General features: G+C 42.0%; 1 protein-coding gene across 6 annotated transcripts in view; it reads left to right on the forward strand.

Moving 5' to 3' along the window:
- EXT2 (exostosin glycosyltransferase 2) overlaps nt 1–20,429 on the forward strand; it is a 134,582-nt gene that overhangs the window by 111,472 nt on the left and 2,681 nt on the right. For all 6 annotated transcript variants that reach the window (XM_082410470.1, XM_082410466.1, XM_082410467.1 and 3 more), the window contains 3 exons: nt 10,730–10,873; nt 12,486–12,614; nt 15,938–16,020. In XM_082410470.1, the coding sequence (XP_082266596.1) occupies nt 10,730–10,873; nt 12,486–12,614; nt 15,938–16,020 (356 nt within the window). The remainder of the gene's footprint in view (nt 1–10,729; nt 10,874–12,485; nt 12,615–15,937; nt 16,021–20,429) is intronic.

The raw sequence follows: 20,429 nt of genomic DNA on the forward strand, positions 1-20,429 counted from the left end.
GTGGGCAGGACTTGGCATGGGACCAGGGGAAATGAAAGCCATCCTGGCAGCATCCAGGCCCTGAACTCCCCCTGCAGCTCTCTCAGGAGGGCAGAGCCTGCAGCTTTTGGAGCAGAATTCTGTGGTGTGGTGCCCAAGTGTGAAGCCGCACCGTTCATTGCCACTTGTAAAATTGCTTGCAAAAATCGTGAGTTTAAGACAGTGGTTGGTGGTTGCTATTGCATTAGACATAGCAATTCCCTGTTTTGGAAGAATAGAAAGAAAGAAAACTTTAAAGGAACGGAGTAGTCCCCAAACCTTAAAAATGTCACACCTGGGAGAACGAATCTCAAGAAAACAAGGTGAGCTAGTCAGTGTGATATTTACAACTCACCTCTTAGGTCAGATTTATTTCTTGCTGCTCCAAAATTGGTGCATAGGGTTAATCGTGATTGCGGTATATTTGCTACTACCTGTTGGCTGCTTTAGATCAAAACTTGTCAACCTTTAAAAGCAAAATTTCTAGGTTCCCATCCAGCCTCTGGAGTCGGGGCTGAAGACTTGAGGGATGGAGCAGAGGTCCTGATCACATGTTGACACTCTGCCCCTGGAAGGGGCAGGAAGGGGCTAACTTCTTAGAACCGAGGCCACTAATTACATCCGTGGCGTAGATCTGGGGCTGGATTGACAAACCTCCCTTTTTAGCTTGGTCCATTCAGACAGGATTGTGTTTGCCTGGTTTACCGCTCTGTGCCTAGTGCTTGACACATAGTGGGTGCTCAGTAAATATTTATTGATTGAGTGAACTTACTGTGATTGGACGTGGAATTTTTTAATATATAATTTCTATGAGTTAAATTATAAGGAGTTTTCCAAAGTTTAAATGATTCTGTATTTTGTACTCAGAGGGAGAATTCTGGTTTTCTCCTTACTGGCCTGCTTAAACAGAGAGCAAAGAGTAAAATTTTGTAGTAGTTATTTACCTGGTTGGGGGCAATAGGGATCTCAGCCCTAACTTTGTAATTTAACTTCCTTTTCCTTTATCCTCTTAAAATGAAATCCATGAAGCTTTTTCCTTATTCCCTGCTTTCCCACCCCCGACATAACTCTTTTTTTTGGACTTTTTCCTGCACCCTTGCTTTCTTTCATCTCTAGCTTTTTATGCATATGTCATTAGATTTTCTCAGTGGTAAGCTCCTTAGTAACAAGTTATATCCTTTATTTTTGTATTCACTCTTTGAAGTGTAAGACAGTCCCTAAAAAATAGTTGGGGGCAACTGATTTTTGACCAGAGGTGCAAACGCAATACAGTGGAGGAAAGACAGCTCTGTTAATGAATGGTTCTACACAAATTGGACATCCAGAGGCAAAAATTTAACCTTGACCTAAACCTCACACCTTACAGAAAAATTAACTGGAAGTGAATCATGGACTTAAACATATAAAACGTAAAACTATGAAACTTTCAGGAAAAAAACTTAAGGAGAAAAATCTTCAGGATCTAGGGCTAGACAAAGAAGAGCATGATTCATAAAAGGAAAAGTTGATAAATTGGGCCTCGTCAACATTTAAAACTTACGCTCTGTGAAAGGCCTTGTGAAGAGGATTAAAAGACAAGCTGCAGACTGAGAGAAAATATTTGCAAACAACATATCCAAGAAAGGAGTAGCATTTAGGATATATAACTCTCAAAACTCAACAGCAAAAGACAAACAATCCAATTAGAAAATGCGCAAAGGACAGGAGCAGTTATTTCACTGAAGAGTATATACAGATGGCAAAAAGCACGTGAAAAGATGTTTGACATCATTAACCATTAAAGATTAAAACTGGAATTATATACACCTATCAGAATGGCTAAAATTTTTTAAAAAATAGTCACAACACCAAGTGCTGGTGAAGATGCAGAGAAACTGGATCTCTCCATACATTACTGGTAGGAATGTAGAATGGTACAGCCACTCTGGAGAAACAGTTTTGGCCATTTCTTATAAAACTAAGCATGCAACTACCACATGACACAGCAGTTGCACTTGGGCATTTATTCCAGAGGCAGTAAAATTTACACCCACACAAAAACCTGGATGCGAATGTTCGTAGCAGCTTTGTTTGTAGTGCCAAAAAATGAATTAGCCCAGATATCCTTTAGAGGGTGAATGGTTAAACAAACTGGTCCATCCACACCATGGAATACTACTCAGCAACGAAGAGGACCAAACTATTGATATACAAGAGCAATTTAGATGAATCTCTGGGGAATTATGCTGTGTGAAAAAAAGCTAATCCCGAAAGGTTACATATTGTATGATTCCATTGATACACAGCCTTCTTGAAATTACGAAATTGTAGAAATAGAGAACAGATTAGCAGTTGTCAGAGGGTACCTGGATGGGGAGGGTCTATAAGAGGGCAACAGGAGGGACCCTCATGCTGATGGAAATGCTCTGAATCTTGACTGTGTCAGTGTTAATATCATGTTGTTATGTCACACTATAGTTTTGCAAGATGTTACCATTGGGAGGAACTGGGTAAAGAGTACACAGGCTCCCTCTGCGTTATTTCTTACAACTACTTTTGAATCTACAGTTATCTCAAAATAAAATGTTTAGTTAAAAAATAGTGGGAGCTCAGAAAGTATCTAAGAGTTGAATGTGTAAATGAATTAATAAATAGGAACACTCAAATCTCTCCATCCCTAGACTGTGACTTCAGCTTGCTGTTGGGTTGCCTTTCTAGAACTTGATAGCAGGATTAATATTTTTTAAATAAATAAATAAATTTATTTATTTATTTATTTATTTATGGCTGTGTTGGGTCTTCATTGCTGCGTGCGGGCCTTCTCTAGTTGCAGTGAGCGGGGGCTGCTCTTCCTTGCAGTGCATGGGCTTCTCATTGTGGTGGCTTCTCTTGTTGCGGAGCACGGGCTCTAGGCACGCGGGCTTCAGTAGTTGTGGCCCCCCAGCTCTAGAGCACAGGCTCAGCAGTTGTGGCGCATGGGCTTAGTTGCTCTGCGGCATGTGGGATCTTCCCAGATTGGGGCTCGAACCCGTGTCCCCTGCATTGGCAGGCGGATTCTTAACCACTGTGCCACCAGGGAAGTCCAGGATTAATATTTTTAAGATAGGTGGAATCTCTGGATATTTAAAGAAATGTTATTGAGGGCATCATCTGTTTTGATAGTTTGGACTTTATTCTAGTTTTTGCCTTTTGTTGTAGGCCATCCCAAATCTTTTTTTTGAAGTAGATGGGATACAAATAAATAAGTAATTTAAAAAGAGTTCCTCTGCTTCTTGATTTTCCACCAAGAGATTATGGAGTTTAAGCACACATATAGGGCATTCTGATTAATTAACTCATTAAAGAATCATTCTGGAACCACATTTATGCTTCAGAGTCAGCCAGGATTGCAGTTTGTGGTCAGTGCCATTTCCTCCCTTTGCACAGTAAGAAAACAAACCTGGCCAGTTCTGCAGTAGCATCTGTGAGTGATAGGGCAGAGCAGTGACGTGAAGTAAGGAGAGGTACTTCCTCCCTGCTGGACAGAGCTGATATCTTTGGTCTACAGTCAGTCGAATCAAGCCTCACCAAGATCAAGTTGAAATTTTGAAGGCTCAGTAATGGTTATTTATAAAAGCTGAAGTCTCTGTTTCTACCTCGTGCAGGATTTAAAGGGAATAGCCATTTGGTTTATGATCACTATTCTTCTTTTAACTTCATTAAACAATCCCCTGGGACCAGACTTAGAAACAGCATCACCCCCACTGGAGTTGAGGTTATGGAAATAAAAATGATTTCATGTTTAGTGGGTCTTAAGGAGCGCAAAATTAGAAAGCCCGTGACCTGATCCTGACCCATCTCTTCCTCCTCCCATCCCCTCAAACTCACGTCTCTCCTTTCCTTCTTTATTATCTCTCAGGAGATTCATTGCCTCATGAAAAATAGTAGTTGAGTTTAATCTTTTGTTCAGCTGCTTTTTGCTTGTCCTTCCTTCCCTGCCCCAGAGCCTCCCAGATTACAAGTTTCCAGTAGGCCCTCGGTGTCCTAAGTGGCGTCTCACTCGTTTGCCACACAGCTGATGGGACTTCCTTCTTTTAACGGTGTGAGCACGTGGCTTTCTCTGCTCAATGGAAACCACGTCCATGAAGAGCCTTCGGCTTTCAGAAGATGGATGCTGAGGGGAGCAAAAGGTTTTTTCGTTTTCCCCACTGCCTCTCGCTCCCCCATTCTGTTCCCCACCTCGGTCATTCGCATGTGTGTAGGACCCTTAACCATCTCTGCCAGCAACTGCACACAGCTGAGAACACTGACACTGAGTGTGACTTTAAACCCTGTCCTCTGACCTCTTTGTTTGACAAGTGAGGTCCTGAGTGTGGGGAGAGGAAGTGCTTTCTAGAATCAGGAGAGCGGGAAATCGCAGGACTTCGTGAGCAGAGGCTGGACGGGGAGTTAGGCATGACCTAGCAGTGTGATCTCTGGACAGCGCTTCTTCTCCAGCCTTCAGTTTTCCCATCTGTCCAGTGAGGGGACTGGACCAAATGATCTCCGCCTTCCAAGTGACCCCTGGGTCAGCGTGGGCAGCGGTCCGCAGCTCACACTGCCGGAGTGTGAGTCTCTTCTTACCATCCACCGAAGGCCTGTGGTTCTGCCGTCTGGTGAGATGGCAAATGTCTTAGAGCCACCTCTTCAGTGGTGTCTTCCTAACAGTGGTACCCGTGAAAGGTTAATAGCACATGCTCCTGTACCAGCTGTGGCCAATCCTGGTCTGTCTCCCTACCTTCATCACTGCCCCAGGCCTGAAGAGAGGACTTGAGAGGAGTGGCAATCATGTGCCCCAGCGCCAGGGCACTAACCTCCAGCCAGACTGGGGTAAATAGGATTGCTGCCAAAACCCCAGGAGCCTTCCCATGATGGGGCTTTTCCTGTTTGGCTAATTTTAAGCGGAACCCCGCCTTGGGTTGGGAAGGTCTCTGGAGCAGACTGAAGTGATCTAACAGGTAAATCTTAATACATAATGCAGCGTGTACATGTATTTGTCAAAACCAATCAGCATTAGGGCACTCCAGATGACAACTTTGGGCTCCCTTGCTCTAGATGCCCAGCATTAGCATTTAATTGTGTCCCAGGCGTGGGTGAAAGCTCTTTGGCTTTTTGCAAAGCACCCCCTTGACAAAAACTACCAACCACCATTGTAATTAAAAGCATGAGCTGAAAATGAAGCCAATCAGTCCCTCCATTCCACTTCATTTCAGGAAATTCCAAATATAAAAGGTGAGCTTTGTTCCCAGAGGGCTGAGAGTGAATCCGATAACTGGCTCCTCTGTGGAAACCAGCTAGAAATTGGACCGCAGCCAGCTCCCCCTTTCCCATCTGGGCAGCACGCAAGACAGTCCTGACGGGAAGGACGGTCACTAATTCAAAGGCGTCTGCAAGCTGGGTTCCTTGCAACTCTGCCACGACTGACCCTCGCATGTGGCCGCAGGGCTTGGGCTGGGTCATAGCATTCTGTTCCACTTTGATGGTTAGGGATCAACAAAACCTAGGGGGCATGTGCAAGGACAGAAATGAACCCTGGCCTAGTCAGGGTACCTTGCGTCCACGTTCTGCCCCCTCTCCACCCCCCCGACCCCCGTTTCCCTCACCACTTCGTAGTCCATCTCTTGATTCATGAATCCTGATACATGTGGCATCCCTCTCACCCAGTAGCAATATCCCTGTGGGAACTATGCCTTTGAAAGTGTGATGACTGTAGCAGCCACTTCAGAGAGTTCCTTTCCTCCTGGAGCTAGCCCGTGATCTCCTAATCGGACATCCCAGATGGGCGCCACCTGTTGTTTCACCTTCTCCCTCCCCCACCCCACCCCCAGTCTGTTTCCTGAATCTGACTGTGGTTAGCACACACCCTGAGTTTAATATGCACTCTCTAAGCTGGCTTAGAATATAGTGCATTATCCTCTTTTCAGGAACATTTATTGGGTACCCGTATGGGTGTGGCATTTCAAACAAAGTAAAATAATGCAGGCCAGCAACTGATCACAGTTGCTGAATTAGTTTCCTTGGAAATAGGTCAGTGAGGAAGAAGATATAAGAATTTAGGTCTAAAAGTTCATTAGAGGTCATTTAATCCAACCCCTCATTTTGCAGAGGGCAGAATGGAAGCAGGGCAACTTGAGTAGGTCTGGGGCACAAGTCATCAGTGGCAGAGCTAGGCCTGGATGTACGTTAACCTTGTCCCCAGTGTACTTTCTATAGGCAGTAATCAAGGCTGGCTGCTGTGCCTTTTAAGAAAAGGTAGAAGATCTTAGTTTCATCCTCTAGTAATGGGAAGCCACAAAAGACCTCAGGAAGCTTAAAAAAGAAAAAGAAAAAAAAAAAAAGGGTAGATAGTTAACTGAAAATAGACAAGTGAGCACAGCTGGGAGTCCAGAGAGGAGGATATTTCCATAATCCAGGTAAGAGGTGGTTGGGACCAAGATTATAAAAATTAGAATGGAAGGAAATAGTTAGGATGGTATTAGGTTATTACAATTTCTGTTTGAATAGTGATGTAGAATAGGCCCCAAATGTAAGGGCTATTCAAATTACTGCTAAGCCCCTACAAGGCATGGAGTTTGTTATAACAGACGTGGGCCTCCGTCTTAAAAGATGTGTGCAATTAAAAATAGATGACACTGTATATGGAAGACTTAAATAGAATAGGCAAACAATTGAGTGGTGGCTTTGTGACTTGAACATAGCTCTGGGAGCACTATTGCTAGAACTATAGGGATATAATGTGAAGTTTCAAATTCCTGCACTACAATATATAAAGGCATCTGTTAGTAATGACAAAAGGCCGGCCCCGGAGCATTTCCCTGAAGTAAAAAGAAAAGAGTTGAATTAGAGTGGGAGATGGGTAGCGAGGAGGGAAGGGGAGGGGTCGAAGTCGAGTTCTTGCTCTTCTGGCTGGGAAAATGCTTTACTATATACATAATCGACTTCGTACTACACCCGGGCTCCGTTAGAGAAGGCCCATCCCCTTCTGTTCCACTCCGTTTTGATCCTGCAGTCAGCTGCAGAGTTATAGATGAAGTGACAAGGATGGTATCTTGATTGCATCCAGCTGCCTGGAGTAAGTCAAGGGCAGAGAGGCCCCGCCTGAGGAACAGCTCTCACTGAAGGCTCCAAAGGCATCTGAGATGCGGGACACCTCTGATGCTTTCAGAGCAGCGTAGTTCAGCGTTCTGTGACCCAGTGTTACCAAATTAAGTGTCTCTGGAGAGGAGTCTGGTAAGTGGCTTCAGCTAACAGGAAGAGGAGTGAAATCTCAACAGCCTCTGACCCTAAAACTGATCCAGTGTTATTATTATTGCTGCAGATGGGGGCTTGAAAAAAACCCCTTGGGAAAGTGATTTGACCTCCCTTTGCACGGATTAGAGAGCTGTGTTGACTCGAATACAGGGAGGGGGAATGCAGCTTCCATCCAGCAGAGGTGCCAACTGAATGGATGCCCCCATCCGCCCCCCTCTCCTCCACCTTGCCCATCACTGGTGTTGAGTGTCGTTACCTGCGCTTGGAGCCCTTCAGAAATCTCTTTAATTCCGTTGAGATGGATTGGTGATTGCGGTCCTGGTGTGACTTGAACAGGCAGGTGCTTGGTGCCAAGCAAAGGAACCTGGCTGTGCGCTTGGTGGGGTGTGTTCAGGCCCACAGGCCAGACAGAAGTTATGGCCCACAGCCTATGTTGTTGCTCTGGGCTCTATAAAACTGTAATAGTATCATATTATTTTAATCTGCTGAAACACAAACCCCAGAGTAGAGAACACAGCAGCAGCATTAAACATCTGAGGAAATGTTTGACATGGATTCATTTGTCTACAGCTATTATGATGATGCCTGTGGCCGATTAACTCTGTTGGTTACAACATGGTGTTAACGAGGCCAAGGTTGTGGGTTGGAGAGGCCTGTTAGGTGAGCTGGTTCCGCACGAAGGAAGCCTCTTTTCACAGCTCCAGACCACGTTCAAGACCCTGGTCAGACAGCCCATAAAAGCATGTAGATGATCACAAGGACTGGGCAAGAGAGTGTACTGACTCAGCAAATGTCCCTTCACCCGCTGCTGGAAAAGCAATTTAAAACATGTGCTTTAGTGATGGTGAGTTATTACTGTGATCTTCTCGCACAAAGGCTATCACATTATTATGAATGGTAGCTGGTGATCAGTACTGTTGCAGATTTCCTTTCTGAATTAAGAAGTATACTAGCTCTGGCTGTGAAGAAGAGAGGAAGGATCTTTGGTTCCCTTCTTTCATACTCAGCTTTTCGCCTGCCGAGATTTTGCCCGCCCGTGCATTCAACAAGTGTGCATGGAATGCTGTCATGTGTCGACACTGTGCTTTGTGCTTGGGAGGCCGCAGTGAGTAAGACAGAGTCTCTGCCTCATGGAGCTTAAACTCTATGGGAGGAAAAGAGATAGTGAGCAGACAGATAACCAGTGCAATTTCAAGAAATGAAAGTTTGGTGAAGAAAAGCATGGGGTGAGGGGGCGTGATGAAGAATGGCTGGTTGGGGGATGGCATTTATCTTGGATGGGAAGGTCTGGAAAGACATCTCAGAGTAGGTGACATTTAAGCAGAGACCTGACTGATGAGCATGAACCAGCCTTTTGAAGAGCTGGGGGAACATTCCATCAAAGAAATAGCAGGTGCAGAGGGCTTGAGGTCTAGTCTACTCACAGTTAAAGAACAAGGAAGCCAGTGAATTGTGGGAGAATGTGGTACGAGAGAGATTGGAGAGTAGGAAGGCCGTTTAGAACATGCTAAGGAGTTTCGTTATTATTCTTAGTCAATAGGAAGCCATTTTTTGTTTTTTAAAGATTTTTGTGGGAGGATGTTATGGATTGAACATATCTAAAACAGATATGTCGAAATCCTAACCCTTAGTAACCTTATTTGGAAATAGGGTCTTTTCAGAGGTAATTAAGTTAAAATGAGATCATTAGGGTAGGCCCTAATTCAGTTTGACTGGAATCTTTATAAAAAGGCAAAATTTGGGCACAGAGACACACACAGAGGGAAGAAGACTATGTGAAGACAGAGGTTTGGAGCGACGCGTCTACAAGCCAAGGAATGCCAGAGGTTGACAGCCAACCCCCAGGTGCTGGGAAGAGGCAAGGAAGGCTCCTTCCCCTGGGTGCGATGGCCCTGCCAACACCTTGATTTTGGATTTCTAGATTTCTGTTGTTTTAAGCCACTCAGTTTGTGTTACTTTTTACAGTAGCCCTAGCAAACTAAAAAAAGGGGGAGTACTAGTATACTGGCTCTGCCTTTGGGAAAGCAATGAAGCATCCTTCCTGGACTCAGTGACACTGGGGTGTTGGGTAAATATATAATGAAAAAATACATAATGAAAAAATATATAAATTAATAGGATGGAGCCCACTGATTGAATTACCCTGTATAGAATACCCTACTGTTCTTTTAAGAATGGACCTTTTAGTGATGCTCTGTAAATGATGGTTTGGAGGGGCAAGAGTGGAAGCAAAGAAGTAAGTTGGAAGTCTGTTACAGTAATCCAGTAACCTACAGTAATCTAGTAATGAGTAATGATGGTGGTTTGAGCTAGAGAGAGTGGTAGTAGAAATGGTAAGAGGACATCAGAAGTAAAGCCAGTAAGACTTGGTAATGGACTGGTTGTGGGGAAAGAGGGAAAGGAAGGAATAAAGGCTGACTCTTAGCTTTTGGCTTGAGCAGTTGGATTAGATGACTTATTGAGATGGAAAAGACTGAGAGAGAATGGCTTTTCTGAGGATATGGAATCAAGAGTTATGCTTTGGACATGTTAAGTTTGAGGTGCCTGTTGTTTATCCAGTTGAAGATATTAAGTAGTTGGTAGTCTCAGAAATGTTCCAGGCCAGACATACATTTAGAGATCATCAGAGTAGAGACAGTATTTAGTGATTGAAAGTAGATGTTACTTAGAGGGGAGAGTTGAAAGAAGAGAATAGGGGCCAGGAGTAGGCCCTCTGGAACTCTGCTGTTTAGAGGTCTGGTCAAGGATGAGGATTCGTGGTGCTGAGAAGCGGCACCAGGACATCTGGTAAATTGTCAGTATTCACTAATGGTTAATGGTTTAAAGGTTAAACTAAATTATACGGAAGTACATGGGGAAAGGTATTGGAAGTACCCCGCCCCTCATATACCAAATTCTGTTTAACAAAGCTATATCTAAGAACCTTTCCAAATGCGGAAATCAAGTTTTTGTTTTCAGTATGTTACAGATTATAGAATTAGACAAATTCTGTATACTTGAGGCTTCCAAAAGGACATTAAAATGTCTTTGTGCTCCAGATAGATTTTTTTTTTTTTTTTTAGAAACAGAGACTTTGTAAGCTTTCACAATTATCAATATTTATTATAAATCAGGGTTCCATTTAGTCTTCATTTGTGTGTTCATGAAGAGTGGAACCTGTTTCATTAATCACATGTTAAGAGATTACCTACCTTGGCCCAATTCAGGAAGCTATTATTCTACATTACTCGAAATTTCCAAGCAAGCACGGGGAAGTTTTGGAGGATATTAGAATCACATCTATCTTTGAATATTGGCAGAAGAACTAGCATCTGTTGGATCAAATATCTTCAGAAGCCCATTCTGCTCTTAGTATGTGAAGATTTGAACGTGGGGACTCTATCGATACTGTTTAAAGAACTGAGCACTGTGCTTGGTTGTTGTCTGAACTGGGAGTTGATTGCTGATGTGTTTCTGTCCTCAGGTCTGGCGAGAATTTCCTGACCGGTTGGTGGGTTACCCGGGTCGCCTGCATCTCTGGGACCATGAGATGAGTAAGTGGAAGTATGAGTCTGAGTGGACCAATGAGGTGTCCATGGTGCTCACGGGGGCAGCTTTTTATCACAAGGTAAGTCGGGGGCAGGCTTGGGGCAAGTGGGGCTGAGTTGACAAACCAAGAGTATGATACTCATTTTATTTGGCCCAACTTAATTTTCACGAGTTTTGGGAAAATGTTCTACTTTAGATGTTTTTTCCAGTTTGCCTCTTTTATTTACTAATTCACATGTACAGACAGTTGTAAATATTCTCATTAGCTTGCTTTTTGCATGCATTATATTGTGAGTTTTTTTCTTATATCATTAACATTTCTTCATAAACAACTTCTTAACATAATTGCTAATATACCATTATATTAATATTCCATAAATCTTGTATAACTGTTTCTCTATCATTGGGTATTTAGGTTGTATCTAATTTTTTTGCTAGATAATGCTTTATATCAAATGCTTAAATAATGATCAGTATCCATTTTCGTACCCGTTTGTACTTAGGATCATTATGATAGATTCCTAGAAGAAGAATTATGATCATTTGGGGGAGGTTTTGATATATATATTTGTTGGTTGTTTTCAATATAGTTTGTGCCAATTTACATTCCTACCAGCAAAATACAAAAGTATCTTACCATACCCTCCCTTGCATGAAAAACATTTTTAAAAAAATCAAACTTAGCTATTTTGCTAAGTGAAAGTGGATCTTATAGATTTCACTTTGATTTGATAACTATTGAGGTTGAAATTCCTTTTGTGTATATTTTAGCCTTTTGTATTTCTTCTCTTAGAATTGTCACTATGTTTTTGACTCTTTTTTTTATTAAAGGGAGAGATTGAAGGGTATGCATTGGACTTTAGAATATTCTGTTTGATGATGGAGTGCTCCCTGGAAGTGTGTGGCTTAATTAAACAGTAATAACTTGTCAATTGTCAGCAGTGGCGTAAGGAACTGATGTCAGGAAAAACATCTGTGCAGCTCAGCACAGTTAATTTGACTTCGCTGTATTTATATTGATTGCTTGTTGTTATCTCAGCACTGCTGCCCTCATATTTTTCAGGGCTCTAGATCCAGAAATGAGTTTTTGTTCTTAGCAAAGAATAAATAAATAAATAAGGTTTATAATTCTTGGGGTTTGTGGTAGACTGATAAATACCTTGTTTTAGCCCACAAATTTCTGTACTATTTCATACATATAGGTTATGTAGTTTCAGAATTGCCTCATTTTGTTTTACTTTAAAAAGGACATGTCTGCAATGTCAATCCACCATTAATATATCTGTTTCTATCTGCAGTCTATAGAAAGAATGTGGAAAACAGGGTTGAACATTGTGACTCGGGGGAAGGATTTAGTGAAGATCAGTATGTAGTGTGTTTCTGAACAATATTTATTAAACATATGATATATTAATCAGTCCAAAGGGCCTACATCTTACAAGGGCTTCACACCATACCGTACACACCTCTGCTTACAATAAGTGATTTTTTAAAGAATGACAGTGTTAAAGATACTTGGTCACCTGACCAAAAACCATTCTAATACTTCCTTTGCCCTTTCTACTGATCCAGGCTTGTGACTAATCTTATGAGAGAAAGCTTGTCCCCCTGCCATGGCTCAGTTGCCCTTTGTGTATCAACCACAGGGAACTGCTATTTGAATGTGTCTTCTTTTCTGTCTCATCTGGCAGTATTTTAATTACCTGTACACCTACAAGATGCCTGGGGACATCAAGAACTGGGTGGATGCTCATATGAACTGTGAAGATATTGCCATGAATTTCCTGGTGGCTAACGTCACAGGGAAAGCTGTTATCAAGGTAGGAGGCATCCTTGGCCAGCTCTGCCCCTAACTTACTTTGCAATCTGGGGCATGCTTCTGGTTCTCTGAGTCTCAGAAGTTTTCATAACTATAAATGAAGCCTTGGAATAGATGAACTTTAAGCTCCCTTTTAGCTTTAAGATTCTATGATTGATGCTGTCATATTGTGAAATTGAAGCTAGGCTTTGATGATTTAAACATATTTTTTATACGGTTTTTTTTTTCTTTTTGTTTTCACATCTTTATTGAAGTATAATTGCTTTAAAATGTTGTGTTAGTTTCTGCTGTACAACAAAGTGAATCAGCTATATGTATACATGTATCCCCATATCTCCTCCCTCTTGAGCCTCCCTCCCACCCACCCTATCCCACCCCTCTAGGTGGTCACAGAGCATCGAGCTGATCTCCCTGTGCTCTGCAGCAGCTTCCCACTAGCCATCCATTTTACATTTGGTTGTGTATATATGTCAATGCTACTCTCTCACTTCATCCCAGCTTCCCCTTCCCCCCTTGTGTCCTCAAGTCTGTTCTCTATGTCTGTGTCTTTATTCCTGCTCTGCTACTAGGTTCATCCATATCATTTTTTTTTAGATTCCATATATATGTGTTAGCATCCGGTATTTGTTTTTCTCTTTCTGACTTACTTCACTCTGTATGGCAGACTGTAGGTCCATCCACCTCACTACAAATACCTCAGTTTCATTCCTTTCTATAGCTGAGTAATATTCCATTGTATATATGTGCCACATCTTTATCCATTCATCTGTCAATGAACATTTAGGTTGCTTCCATGTCCTGGCTATTGAAAATAGTGCTGCAATGAACATTGTGGTACCTGTACCTTTTTGAATTATGATTTTCTCAGGGTATATGCCCAGTAGTGGGATTGCTGGGTCGTATGGTAGTTCTGTTTTCAGTTTTTTAAGGAACCTCCATACTGTTCTCCATAGTGGCTGTATCAATTTACATTCCCACCAACAGTGCAGGAGGGTTCCCTTTTCTCCACACCCTCTCCAGCATTTACTGTTTCTAGATCTTTTGATGATGGCCATTCTGACTGGCATGAGGTGATATACCTCATTGTGCTTTTGATTTGCATTTCTCTAATGATTAGTGATGTTGAGCATCTTTTCATGTGTTTGTTGGCCGTCTGTATGTCTTCTTTGGAGAAATGTCTATTTGGTCTTCTGCCCATTTTTTGATTGGGTTGTTTGTTTTTTTGATATTGAGCTGCATGAACTGCTTGTATATTTTGGAGATTAATCCTTTGTCCGTTGCTTTGTTTGCAAATATTTTCTCCCATTCTGAGGGTTGTCTTTTCATCTTGTTTATGGTTTCCTTTGCTGTGCAAAAGCTTTTAAGTTTCATTAGGTCCCATTTGTTTATTTTTGTTTTTATTTCCATTTCTCTAGGAGGTGGGTCAAAAAGGATCTTGCTGTGATTTATGTCATAGAGTGTTCTGCCTATGTTTTCCTCTAAGAGTTTTATAGTGTCTGGCTTTACATTTAGGTCTTTAATCCATTTTGAGTTTATTTTTGTGTATGGTGTTAGGGAGTGTTCTAATTTCATTCTTTTACATGTAGCTGTCCAGTTTTCCCAGCACCACTTATTGAAGAGGCTGTCTTTTCTCCATTGTATATTCTTGCCCTCTTTGTCAAAGATCATGTGACCATATGTGCGTGGGTTTGTCTCTGGGCTTTCTATCCTGTTCCATTGATCTATATTTCTGTTTTTGTGCCAATACCATACTGTCTTGATTACTGTAGCTTTGTAGTATAGTCTGAATATACAGTTTTTTTAGTTATAGTTTGTAACCTCCAGTATCAGAGATAAAGGCTGTGGTGGTCAATCTACAAATCGTGTTTTTTAAAAAATATAATTTTATTCTCAAACATGACTTGGAAACTAGTTCTTTTAGTTAAAGAATGCAGTTTACATCTTTCTTTTTTTTTTTTTTTTAACTTTTTTTTTTTTTTACATCTTTCTTAAGGTAGCTGATTTTTTTTTAATAGATGCTGAGAAGATAGTACACTTTGTACAATTATAACTGTAGTTGTCCTAAACATTATTTTAAGATAGCGATTACCAGTTTGTAACAGTACCTTTCCTGTAACATATTAAAAGCTGAGATCACATGGGGATCTTTGTATGTGTAATAGATGTCTGTTCCTGAAATGTAGATCTTGCTCAAATCAGATCCCTAGAAATGCAGGGAGAGTACACTTCTGTATAACAGTGGAATCATCTTGACCTTTCTTTCCTTCTGGATTCGAATTCCATATGTGAAAATGGGCAATGCTTCTAGGCCAGATTCCTGTACTGGAAGCTTATGTTGGACGCATGGTATGGCATCCCCAAATGATTCCTCATGCTATTAATTGATGAGACAAGCTAGATTAAACCAAAGTGACTAAGGAAAGAGGAAAAGTCACTATGTGTTCAGACTTGACCCAATCTTTACCCTACCCCCCAGCTCTCTAAATGACTCAATGAACAGCTCACTGCAGGGAAAATTAAAGAATGTAAATTGCAAAACTAGTTTTAAAGGAACTCCCCTTATTTCCAAATTTGCTTTTTGACATGCTTCAAGATGCTCTTAGCTGTGCCTGCTTACTCTGGACAGTAATTCCTCGGGTCTGTATGCTTCTTAGCCTGGTCTTAGTTATCTAGCTTTTTTCCCCTCCCATCCCTCTACTGGTTACTTATCTTCACTAGGTTAGGGTAGCAGCCTCCCCTGAGTTTGCTAAAAAAAAATTAGAAGTTTAATGTATGGGAGGATGGTGGGGAGAGTCAGGGAAAAGGATTCAGAGGGCAAAGGACCATTGGATTCTTTTCCCTGACTCAACGGGATTGCAAAATAACCTGGCATTTTCAAGAGCATGGTGCTGCTCATAGCATTTGCCATTAGCTGGAAGAAGGAGAATGAGCGCCTATTGGAACTAAGGTTACGGTGAAAGTTATGGGAAGCTGTATTTCATCGCCCTTATGGCTGCAAGAACAAATGGTGTTTATACAAGGACCTTGGCAGTGAGAAAACAGTCATTAAACAGGAATTAAGGAGCTTGTCATCACCACTTCTTTCCAGTTACAGAAGGCAAAAGCCCTCCAAGCCTTTTTTATTGGGCCCTTGTGAGTTCTGCTGTTGGCCGAGCCAGACAGAACTGAATGGAGGAATAGTGAGGCATGTGTGTGTGCATGTGTGCATGGAGTGGGAGTGGGCATCTCAGCTTATAGAACAGAAGTGTGCAGAGTGGTGTCACAAACATGATTTTATTGTCCGTGGCACTGACAGCCAGGTATATTTTTGCGCTCTTCTGGCAGGTAACACCACGAAAGAAATTCAAGTGTCCTGAGTGCACGGCCATCGATGGGCTTTCGCTAGACCAGACGCACATGGTGGAGAGGTGAGTGAGCCTCTAACCAAAAGTCTGCCCTAGTCTCTGATCCCCATTTCCTGCCTTGGGCCTGTTTATGGGACTTTGTTGCAGATAGAAGGACAGCAGCTGGTAGCCATAGTCACCTCCTTTTGCACGTGGGAATTGGGTTAGTTCAAGCCCAGGTCACCCAAAGAATTAATTTGGAATGCTACTCACTCAATTTGTAATGGCTGGAAGGGTCTTAAAAAAATAGCCGGCCTTAAGCTCCAGAAGCCAGATTCTCCGCGTGGGCTAGGCAGTTAAGTATCCACAGTCATTCGAGTGGAAGCGAGTTAATTCCAAAGAAATACTGGATTGTTTTCCAGGGTAATATCTCCACGTTACAGTGAAAGTTTGATTAGAAAGAATTAAACTAAACCCACTAGAGACAAATTACCTTTGCTGACACAACTGAAACACCTACCAAGAACAGAATTGAAAGCACAGCTCTTTACATTACAGAGAGAGAAGCAGGGCAGCTCTGAAATACTCCCTTTATATTGATTCAGTCAGTCAATAAGCACACCTTTGTGTGGATGTAATACAGGGCCTTGTAGGTGAGTATAAAAGAAGTGGGAGAAGCCTGTCTTCCCTTAAGACCTTTATAATCTTAGAGTAGACCTAATAGTTCTCACTTGTATCCCAAAGGTCCCCAAGCTTCGAATCTCCTGAATCAAACCTAATTCTTCCAAAAGGCAGCCCCTTACACAAGACAGCAAGCTCTGACAGCCAGTAACACTATTGTCAAGGGACCAGAATGCATTCAGAGAATGTCATGAGAAAGACATTAGAAAGAGATATCTAGTTCAAGTTTCCACAGGTCTCATATGTATCTGCTTGCAGCATTCATTTCTGAAATCTGCCTCTGCTTGTGGCATTCATTTCTGAAATCTGTCAGCTATATCAAAGTCCTTCGAGCCTGGAGGATTTTTTTGTACAGCGAGTTGTTTCACTTGGCCTGGATTCTTCTATAATGCTTTACTCCTTCTTACTCTTACTTCTTACTCTTACTCTCTAAATAATCTCTTTATCTCTTTCATATATAAATGTCTTACCCAAATGACATGACTTTTACCAACCATCAATATGAAATAACATATTATTGTGATTTTGGAAATATCTGTCACTGGTATCAAGTATCACCCAGTCGAGGACAGTGACATTAACTGTCATAGCCCATTTGGAAGAGACCCCGACTATAGTTCTATTAGAGCACATGAAGTTGTTACTTAAACCTACCCCCATTCTGTGCTGGGAAGAATTTCATAGCATTAAGCAATTAGTTATTGATTGGGCTGAGTTAAAATGGTGGGGTTATGGGGTCCAAGAAAGGAATTATATGGAGAAAAGTTGACGTAATAATGGCCTTAAAGTTCATGCTAAAGCTAAACAACTCCTCTGTAACACCGCTGAGATCATAACAAATGCAGTGGGAAAGATTTAAGTTAGATATAATTATTATTAAACACTGAAGGAAGTAACTATGGGAAATGTGGAAGCTTCCTCGTGGGAAGAGGCTTTTGAAAATAGAATAGGCAACTGCCCAGATGTTGGTAGGCTTGATTTTATCAGAGTTTATAATTAACAATAACAGGTACACGTGTATGTATGTATACTTAATACGTGTGTGTGTGTGTGTGTGTGTGTGTGTGTGTAAAACTTAATCCAAAGCTATATGTGGTAAGTGTCATAAGGAAGGCTCAAAATATTATACCTGATCACAGGAAAGAGAAGTGACTTCTTGCTAGGTCAATTATTAGGAATAATTTTGTAAGAGGTGGCACTTGAAGTGAGCCTTCAAAGGTCACTAGGATTCCAACCGATGCAACTCTGGGCAAGAAGAGGAGATCCTCGGCAGGGAAACTGGATGGTCCAAGGTACATTTGGCAAGCAGTCAAGATATCCATTTTGGCAAGAGCATAGCATTCTGGCCCGTTAGTGCCAAACTGCAGAGAGCCCTGGATGCCCAATTAAGGAGTTGAGCTTTTTTCTCCAGGCTCTGGTAAAGCCATAGAAGGTTTTTGAATAGGGAAGTAGCTTGATCAAAGTGTTGTTTTGAGGCTGATTTAGAAGTGGTGCATAGAACAGAATGAAGGTGAAGAGACAGAAGAAAGAAGAACGGTTAGAAGGCTTAAACTAAGTTGAGTGTGGAGAAGAAGGGATGAATTAAATTGCAAGGGATTTTTTTTTCCCCCCCAAAGGAAAAAAGCTGGCACTTGATTTCCAACTGAATAGGTATGGGGAGGTTATGGAGAAGCAGTTGATCAAGACAGTCAGGAAGAAAGGTAGTACCTTTAACAGTGTAAATATAATTAGGAGGGACACCAGTTAGGGGAGGGAAGGGGATGAATGTTGGACCTAACAGTATAATTAATGAGGCCAGGAGATTTAATCGTGTGTGAAGTTGGACAGCAGTCAGGCGGGTGAGTTTTGGGTCTTGCCCTCTGTATATGCAGGTGTAGATACAGGGCAAGCAGTTGGAAATATGAAACTAGAACTTTAGAAAAGAGATTAAAACAAAGATGGAGATCTGGAAGACATCTGTCCAGAGATGGCAGTTGATTGAAGAAAAGCCAAGGGCAGAATCTTGAGAAATTCGGACACTTAGGAGACAGAAAGAGTAACTGAAAAGAGAGAAGCAGCCACTGGTGAGGCCAGGAGAGAGCCAGGGTCTCCAGTGCTCGGCAGCAGGGAGAAGCGAGGAACATGCAGACTAGGAAACCGTCTTGGAATTAAATGGTCATTGGTGACTTTGGAAAAAATGATGTCATAGGTTGATGGGGCTAAAGAGTGTGAGCTGGTAGTGAGGAAGTAGAGTCAGTGAATGTAGGCTCCCCTTTTGAGACATGTGATAGGGAACAGAAGGAAATCAATCTTGAAATTAATTAGAAACTGAGAGCAAAACTATTCGGATGAATGACTGAATTACTAAATAAGGCACTTAGATTGGGAGGGAGGAAGACGTGATTTAAGCCCTGTTGGGTGGACCAAGAGATGGAGTTACAACTGCAGAATTGTTCATTTGTTTTATTTTTTAAATAGTTGCCTTTGCAGAATCCACATTTTTGCACAAAACGGTGAAAGGAGTTAACCACTCTGCATGTTATGACCTTGTGTTGAGTTTTGTGGTTCAGTAAGCTTGTTTATCCTTATATTTGGGGTCTGGGATCGGAAATCTCAGTAGTGGAGGAGAATGGCTTTTACTACACAGCATCCATTTCCAGGACCTGCTGTTAGTTCTTTAAGAAGCAGAAGAATTTGTGACTGTTCATTTTGGCCAGTAGCTTTACCCAGGTCAAGACAGTACAGCAGACAGACGGTGTTGATTTAAGAAACAAACATTGTGTTTTGATTCAGGCCGGTCTTTGTTCAGATTATGAATTAGCCACTTATTGGCTGTCCAACTTAAGGAAATTGACTTACCTTATCCTGAATTTCCAATCTTTTCATTTCTTAAAATAGATATATTAACTATCTATCATGTTGCATTCAGGGGTTCAACAAATATTTACTGAGCATCTTTGTACCAAACAGTGTGTTATATGCTGGGGATGAAAGGAGTAATAATACATGAAAACCTGTAGCACGGGGCCTGGCGAGGTTAGTTCGCTTTCCAATTTCCCCAGCACTGATCCTGAAGGCTCCTGGTTACTTTAGGTAATTGTATGTGTTTGAAAGGAAAACTGAAAACTTAGTTAGTTTTAGTTAGTTAGTCCTTTCTCCCCCAGACACTTCCAGCGCTTTGGAGATAGACATTGGCAGTTCTTAGCCTGTCTGTACTTGATTAGAAAACCAACCCAGGGGAACAGTTACTGACATGATAGCTGGACCCCGGACAGAACAGCTCAGGTGGGCCACCAGCAATCAGCCAAACTCTTAATCTGCCCTAACCTGTTGCCCAACCCAGATCCCCTGCATGAAAAGAAAGTAGGAAACACAGTCAATACCTGTCAGGAGAGTTAAGGACCTTTACCGTTCAGCATGAGCAGCCACTTCTCCAGGGCAGGCTGTGTGGAGAGAAAGAAGGACTCACTAAACTGGGTTAGCCGGGGCAGCTGTCAACAAGTCAAGCTGGCCTGAGCCCCAGTGGCCTCTTGCCTGTGGCCCGGCCCTGTTGGCAGGTCTAGTTACAGAGGAGACATTGTCCTCAGTGCTCTCCAGGGGGCCCTAGAGCCCCTATCCTCTGCCAAGAACCATGATTCTTCTTTAATACATGCTCGCTGGCACCTCTGCTGGGCACGGCTGGGCTTTGCTGGCCAGCATCTACAAGCAGAATAACTGGAAACTAGAAGAATCGGTACATGTTTATAGGCAGAACAACTGTCAAAAGTAAGACCTTGGGGAAATTTGACTTAGTCTGCCACTGCCTTGACCTCATGATTTAAGGAGAGAAAAGC

This window comes from Balaenoptera physalus (assembly GCF_965194825.1).
Source record: "Balaenoptera physalus genome assembly, chromosome: 10".
NCBI lineage: Eukaryota > Metazoa > Chordata > Mammalia > Artiodactyla > Balaenopteridae > Balaenoptera > Balaenoptera physalus.